This window comes from Fukomys damarensis, unplaced genomic scaffold (genome assembly GCF_012274545.1).
Source record: "Fukomys damarensis isolate Sample0158 unplaced genomic scaffold, DMR_v1.0_HiC HiC_scaffold_37, whole genome shotgun sequence".
NCBI lineage: Eukaryota > Metazoa > Chordata > Mammalia > Rodentia > Bathyergidae > Fukomys > Fukomys damarensis.
Window position 1 is genome coordinate 4,346,061 of NW_022900949.1, and position 8,420 is coordinate 4,354,480.

At 38.5% G+C, this 8,420-nt stretch overlaps 1 protein-coding gene across 1 annotated transcript in view; it reads right to left on the reverse strand.

Moving 5' to 3' along the window:
• Positions 1–776: 776 nt before the first annotated feature.
• LOC104860580 (olfactory receptor 7D4) overlaps positions 777–8,420 on the reverse strand; it is a 152,991-nt gene continuing 145,347 nt past the window's right edge. The window contains exon 3 of the mRNA XM_033759829.1: positions 777–1,756. Coding sequence (XP_033615720.1) covers positions 787–1,756 — 970 coding nt within the window. The 3' untranslated portion in view covers positions 777–786. The remainder of the gene's footprint in view (positions 1,757–8,420) is intronic.

The following is an 8,420-nucleotide window of genomic DNA, read 5'->3' on the forward strand; positions in this document are numbered from 1 at the left end:
ATGAGAAATAGCTTTAAATTAACCCATAAAGCATTCAAAAAGAAAGAGAAGTAATGGAGGGAGGAAGTGAGGGAGGAAGGACAAATGAAGGAAGCAAGGAAAGGAGGAAAGAATAATGAAAGAATCACAAGCAATGAAGTGATCTTTCAACTTATGCTAGACGTTTCACCACTATGAATCATATGAATGTAACTGCTCTCCAAGCCAGATTCCAACTTTGCTGTCTAAAATCCAATTATTGTTATTATAATTACTGGGACCGCAGATAGAAGCATGTCAGGTTCCAGTTATGGTCCTCTCCAATTTCAGTCTGTTCCTTTCAGTAATTATGTGAATGAGAGAAATATTTCAAAGAACAGGTTTAGAAGGAAAACATCCATGGGAAACAATAAGTAGAGTATTGGTACATTAAACATATTTTCTCCGATGACTTTCCTTCCATATCTTCCAGAAAAATAGAAATATAATCAAATAGAGGTGAGGTACATTAACACCCACACAGTTTTTGAGGAAAACAGGCCAACCCTTGATATAAGCCCTTTATGCCTAGTTGAAAATCTCACGAATGCCTGTAACTCATCTCACCAAGTTTGGAAATTTATGCATCATAAAAGGTAGCAAAAGCTTCAAAAAGTTACTAGGATTTGTTTGCAGGCACAGAAATAAGAAAGATATATGAAAGCAGAGTCATGGGGAACAGAAGAATTTAAACATAATGCTTAGAGAATATAAACAACCATTAAATGAAATTTACATTTCCATCAGAGGACACAACATCCACTTAGTTCAGAGGTCAATGATCCATGGATGACAGGAGGCTGCTCTGCTGAAGAGTCTTGCCGTGGCCCCCTTCACTTCGTTGTTCCTCAGGCTGTAGATGAAGGGGTTCAGCATAGGTGTGACCACAGTGTACATCACAGAGGCAACAGTGCTGCTTTGGGTAGAAAGAGTGGCGGAAGAACTGAGGTACACAGCAAATCCTGTCCCATAGAACAAAGACACCACACAGAGGTGAGACCCACAGGTGGAAAATGCTTTGTACCTGCTCACAGAAGAGGACATCCTCAGTATGGAGGAGATTAGGAGAAGAGAGAAGAGAATCCCAGTGACAGAAAACACACCAAACAGGGCAGTCATCACATAGAGAAAGATGTTGTTGATGAGGGAGTCCGAGCTGGCCACCTTCAGCATCTCACTCAATTCACAGAAGAAATGAGGGATTTCAGTTCCTGTGGAGAAGATCAGCTGTTTCAGTAGTAGAATATGAATCAGGGAGACCCAGAACATGATGATCCAAGACACCAGAAGCAGAAGGCCACAGAGCTGGCGGTTCATGATGACTGTGTATTTTAAGGGGTAGCAGATAGCCACAAAGCGGTCGTAAGCCATCACAGTCAGGAGAAAGTTATCCATGCCAAGAAAAATATTGAAAAAATAAACTTGAGTGAGGCACTGTATGTAGGAGATGCCTTTGTCCTGTGTTTGGATGTTCACCAGCATCTTTGGGACCGTGGAGGAAGTTAAGCAGATGTCAATGAAGGAAAGATTGGAGAGGAAGAAGTACATGGGTGTGTGGAGGTGGGAGTCAGAGCTGGCAGCTGCAATGATGAGCAGGTTCCCGAACACTGTGATGAGGTACATGGCCAAGAACAGTGCAAAGAGAAGAGGTTGCAATATAGGATCATCTGAGAGGCCCAGCAGAAGGAAGTGTGATGCACCTGTCCTGTTCTCTGCTTCCATGTAGCTGGTGTATCTCCTGAGGAAGGAAGGAAAAGCACAACATTCCAGGAGCAGCCATTCAGGACCTCAGCTAGTCGGAACATTACACAGTCATCCATGAATGTTTATCTTTTCCATTCTGCATTGACTCCTGCCACTGAATGATTCCCTAGCCTTGAGGCCTTCTATTTTGCTTTCAAAGTGTGTAATCATTAAGAATTTCTCTAAGTTTCCAAAATTTCTCTTTTATCATTGACTCAATAATCCTTCTGCTTAACACTATATGTGTTATTGAATTTCAGACATAGCTCATTCAAAAAATCTTGAATTCATATCTCTCCTTGGTGCTCTTCATGCTTCTTTAAGCACTATGATATATTCAAGAAATATATCTTGAATTAAAATCCTTTTTATTCTGCAACTAGACCCTTCACACTAACCAAGTTGGTCCCTCTAATGCCTTACTATTTCTTTCTAAAATTGTGATTACTGCTGTTATCTTACTTGACACGTTTTAAACTGCCTTTGTTCTCAAACAGTCTAGGTAAGTGATAACAAGTACTTTTGTTATTATCACTGTTAAAGTTACTTTAGAGCTCCTCCAGTGTGCTATTTTGGGTCTATATGTCACATATAAAGTCACATTCATGACTTTAGAAAGGGGATCTTGAATCAGACTTTTTGGAATGGAATTGTGTGCCACCAAAAAACCCATTTCTTTTGGGCAAGTTATTTAAATTCTCTTTAGTACAGGTACTCCATCTTTGCAGCAGGACTAGTAAGAATTTGCTGCGGGATAGTACTGAAGGCAAAATTCCATGAGCTGGTCCAATATTTATACTGTGCTTGTTACCTACAATGGGCATTTAATAATTTGAGCTTCTGTTCTAAATGACTCAGTCAGTCTCACTTGCATGTATATCTCTTATCAATAACACTCTTCCTGTGCGACCACCATCAATAATGGAACTCTCCGTGTAAATATGTGTGTATTACTTCTTTGACTGCCCTACAGCACTCTTATCTAATGAAGATCCCCATAGGTCTTTCTTTTAGAGAGTACCTGCTGCGTGAATTCTTCCAAGAGGAAAATGTTCTGCCCTACATTGTTAAGAAGTGGAAACAAAACTACGTCACAATTAAAAGCAAACAGAAGACAAGTATGATTGTCTTCATTCATATGTGTGCTCTTATGTGGAGTGTACTGCAGGAAAATCCCAGGGTCAATGGCCAAAATGTGTAGTTGATGAATTTTATTAAAATATTCAAAAGTGATATAACCCAATTCACCCTAGAAAAACAAAAAAGATGAGATACGTGTTTAGCATCCCCATGATAACCAAGGACAATACTATCAAGACTTAAAACATGACTATTACTTCAAAGCAGAAAAATGTCACTGAGAATCAATGAATGCTGCAGGAATATATAGGAGGGTCTTCCCTGAAAGAGGAATGTACAGCGTGTGAGAGGAGGGATGACTCACTGTTAATCAGGGAAAGTAAGTAAGATGGAAAGGCTCTAGGTTCAGAGAATGGAATGTGTGATTGCTTCATCAGATAAATTTGCAAAGGAGACTTAAGAGACAAGTATGATGGAGAGCTGGGGGTGAGGGTCAAGTGGGAAATCAGGTCGAGAGTAACTTTTTAAATCTTATTTATGACCCTCTCACATTTAGTAAATTCACATTTATTTTTGGGTCAGAGTTTTGCCTCATCATGTATCTTTCCAGCGAATTAAATTGGGCCTGTCCCTGTGAGGGTACTGGACAATAAAACTGCTGGAAGTATGGAAGTACCAAAATGTCCACTATGATGCAAAAGAGAAGTCTTCTGACCCATTATATGCCTGAGTATAAGCACACAAGTGACTAACAAAATTAAGTAGAATGTGGTAATATCTACTCTCAAAGAAAAGTACCAGATTTACAAGCAAAATCAGCTCTGGGAATTAAGGACATAGATGTTTGTAAACATAATTCCTTGCACACCTTAGTCAATAAAGTGAAGTCAGAACCAAAGCCATAATATGTAAACTGCATTTGATAAAATTTAACCAACACTCCTCAGGGCATCAGGCAGGGCTGAGAATAATTGCAAATAAGGAAACCAAGGACAATTCCCTATCTCAATCATGAATAGTCATTTCAAACCACATGCAAGAGGAGATGGTTACATTAAAAGGCTACTGTATGTTAAATTCATGAGCACGGAAATGCTGTCTCCTCCAACTTCAATCACGCAATATTTTCCTTACCCTTTAAAGGGGTTGATAAAACGAAAAAAATTTAGATTCAGCACGGAGCATCAGAAATCCTGACATTATTGATAGCTGCTGTTAGAAACAATGAGAAGTGATAACTACAATCACATAGAATGGAGACTTTCAGTAAATCAAATTTCCATTGAGAAGAGAACACTGAAAAAATAGCCAAATAAATTTGGGAAAATATATCCAATACCTCATGCATAATACATCTTTGGCGAGTAGTTAATAAATGAATAACCGGATGGAGAAATTCTGAAAGGAGTCTATACTTTAAAGATAAGAGTCAGAGCCCTCCAGAAAATACCTCTTATTGGAGAAGGGCTTTAGATTCCAAAGAGTGAGGTGAGGAAAATAGAAGAAGAGCGGGAAAAGAACCAATGGTATAAAAAAGGCCTCCAAAGTACAAATATTTCACCTTCACAATCTAAAGAATTACAGGACTTTCCCAGTGTCATTATTTGAAAGGTGAGGCTTGGTACCCACCTTCTAACCGCACCTGCCCTCCCCACGATACACAGACTCTGTCCAGCAGCTGTCACTGAAGCTTCTCCTTTGCCACCATCTTTGCACAGGAAGCCCACATGCCTGTGTTTGCATGGAGACCGAGACCATGCGAGTACAGGTACCGTGGGACTTTCTTAAATTTTCTGCAGTCTCGAGGTTGGAATTCTCAGAGCTCCTCATTAAATAAATTGTTCAATTTATTTCCCATTTGCCAAACACTTCATCCACCTGGGGCACAAAAAATATAACAAAGTGAGTGTTTTCATAGTTGTATGTGTCTGAAAACAATGGGAAGGGAACATAGTTCTATTACTTTCAAGAAAGTTCTGTTTTGCCTTTGTTCTTGTGAAGAAGTCATAGGTATCCTCTGAGGAAATTTTAATTTCTCTAGAGAACCAGTTTTGGGAACCGTCTCCTAACAATCATTGGAGATTGTAGAAATCATTTCATATTGATAAATTTGTGGGAGATAAGAAGTTCTTGCTTATACATTTTCTTTAATATTCTTATTTTTCAAAAATTATTCATTTTCTTTATAGTAATTTATATTGCAGATAAAACTGTATCTATGTGACATATAAGACAATATTTAGAAGTATTTTACACCTTGCAAAAGTTATATCTAAAAATATTAGCATTTGCATCACCTCATCTGTTATCACTTTTGTGGAAGGAATGCATGCCATGAGTTGAATATTTTTCAATAATACAACATAGTAGGACCAGGGATATAGCTCAGTGGTTCCACCTCCTGGCTCTCGGGCAAAGGACCTCTGTTCAATCCCCAGTACAATAATCATAATCCAATATGTTATGTGTCTAAGTGAATTAATTGATTTGAAGTGGAATTTCTCATTCTGTTCACTGTTTTGCACATTTCAGTGAAATGTCTCTCTGCGTTTTTCTGTTTGATTGGCCTTTCTAAGGTATTTAGCTTAATTTTTTGTCAGCCAGTTTACATTTTCCCCTGTGGTGTCAGTCACACCACAATATTTTCTTTTCATTTATGCTGTATTTCCTTGGTTGGCCTTAACTTTTGGGGTCATCCATCAATGTGTATATATTTGAAGAAAGGACTACTTAAATTGCATATTCAGACTGGCTTTGCCTTGTATTGCCTCACCAAGGAATCCTGTCCAGAGATTCTGAGCAGGCAATGTGGTGTGATCCTTATGTGTTCCTTTGCTGGGATCACTGTAGCAGTAGGAAGGGTGTGGAGCCTCAGATCACTGCTGCCAGCAAAGTCCCAGGCTAGAATTGCATGGCCATTGAGTCTGGCAGAGCACCGAAGCATCCACAAGGCATCATAGTCAATGATGCTGGCACAGTTCTGGCACAGCTCCCACTGCTGTGATGCTTTGCTGTCAATGAGATTTTTCTGGAGCCCAAAGCCAATGTACTTAATAGGTAGAGAGGCTGACCATAGGTGAAGTCTGCCTTTCCAGGGTGACAGACCAATATCTGGTGTTCAGTTACCTGTTATGATTCAGTCTATGAAAATCAGACTGTCATCAAGGGATTTCCTATTTCTGAGTTTCAATGTGTCAGTCCCAGTGGTAGGGTCCAAGTCAAAGTACCTTATTTAATTTCTTCCGTCCAACTTGGAAGATCCTTTCTCTATGTCTTGTACTACAGATGTTTGGATGTGAGTTGCAGAAAACTGTCTTTCCTTTTCATCTTTTACTATTCTTAAAGTACGACTGAGGGTTGTGATCCTTCAAATCATTAATTCGATACTTTGGACACTATTTTGCTGTATAGATTGTTATGGATAGTGAAACCGAACTCAAAATCTCCACCCAGTGTTTTCTTCCAAGCACAAGCATCAAGTCAATTGTTGGGAATCTAAAGGTACCAAAAGACTGTTTTGGGTGGTGAGGTCAAAGGCCACATCTAGGAAGGATCTAATAAACATTTGTTGATTGCTGATAAACACCCCACTGAAAAGCACCTCCCCCATCATTGTAGGAGCGACTTCAGTGAAGAAGGAAACAGCAAACAGTGCTTTCTCCCTGAGCCCTGTCTCACTGAGTGGGGGAGTGCAGATGCACTGGTACTACTGCTGACTGCAGAGGCTTCCATGGAGGATCTTTTCAATGGAATAGATCAATGAACACAGCAGACTGCAATGGTTGGCTGTGGTTGATGCTATTATTGTTGCTGATCCTAATATTTTAGCCTAGATAACATGTAGTTCTGTTAGAATGCTCTCCCTGTTGTGCCAAGATGGAGATAGCATACAGGTCATCAACAATAATAGAGATCAGTGCCAGAGAATCCGGGGTAGGCCATATGGACAGGAACTTCTCATGCTGAATTATTAAAGTGGTAGGACTTTACAAGAGATTCAAAATAAAGAAATAGCTACAACTGGAAGGCATCTCTGACTAGTCACATCCTAAGGGTTCTAAATACGAGCAATAAAGGTACTTGCCATAAGCAATTTGCAAGCATCAACCCAGAATTTAAATATGAATAGAAAAATAGAAGTTAAATAGAAAATGAGAAGACATGTAAGCAAAATGCAACCCCAAACATCCAGCTTATTGAAGGCAAAACCAGTGGGAAATGAGATGAAACACTTCAAAACCCACACTCATAGAATCTCTGAAGTGGTAATAGCAGAAGTATCAAAGCAGATGAATGAGGTTCTAGATAAAAATTAAAGCAGAAATAGATTCCCGGGGAATTACAGAGACGTTGATCATAAAGAAAGACATGGCTCTTGACTCCAGAGCAGATACACATTAAAAATCTAAACAAAAACAGGAGCTTAAGAAAAATTACAGAAACTATGAACACTGAAACTATGAAAGAAATGGAACTCATGAAGTATTCAAATAGATATCCATATTTAAAATGTCATTGAATGTATATGCAGCTGAATGAAAACAGTAAAGATAGAATATCAGATGTATGAGACAGGATTGCAATTTTTGACCATAGGAAGTGTTATTTCTGAAGCAAAGGACATGAAAATCAATCCAACATCTACTAGATGATGCAGTGAAAAATAAGTTCAATCAGAGTCAATGCAAAAGCAAAAGATAGCACAAAATACATAAAAATGTTATCCCAAAGGTAAAGGCAGAAAACTTCCCAAGCAGTCAAAGTTTGCCATACAGGTAAGTGAGGTATATAGAACATCAGTTATCCATAACCAAAACGACTTTACACAAAGACACATCATAGTCGAGATTCCAGAAAGTCAACACAGGAACAGAATATTGAAAGTTGTTAGAGAAAAAGAAATGAATCACATAACAGCAAAGCCCACCTGAATCACACCAGACTCCTCAATACAAACCCTCAAGTCAAGGTGAGCTTGAAATATGTCAGACCCTGAAAGAAAACTTCCAACCCAGATCAATGTACCCCCACAAAACTATCCTACAAAATTGATGGTGAAATAATATACTTTCACAAACACAAAAAAACAACAACTGAAAAATAATTTCTATTCATGACCACCAAATAGATCTTCAGAATATTCTGAAAGACACTCTAGAGAGAGATAATGAGGACTACAACTCCACAAAACTAAACAGATGGAATCCACCAGTTGAGGCAAGCACATAAACAAAGGTGTGGGAAGGAATAACATAAAAATTACAAGATACAGATAAATCAATAAATATCAGTTCTACTAAATGGTCTCAACTCATCCAAAAAAGAAACAAACTAGCAGAATTGATCAAGAAGCAAGAACCAACAATATGCCTCATAAAAGAAACACAGTTAATTCAAAATGAAATTCATAATGAAAGTCAGAAGATGGAAGACAATATTTAAAGCAGGAAACTAGAAAAAAGCAGGGATGGCTATTCTATCTGCACACAAAGTAGATTTCAAGTCAAGATTGCCTAACATGTTCAAACAAGTTCACTACATCCTTATAAGTGAACAATCGAAGAGAAAGAGATCCCAAT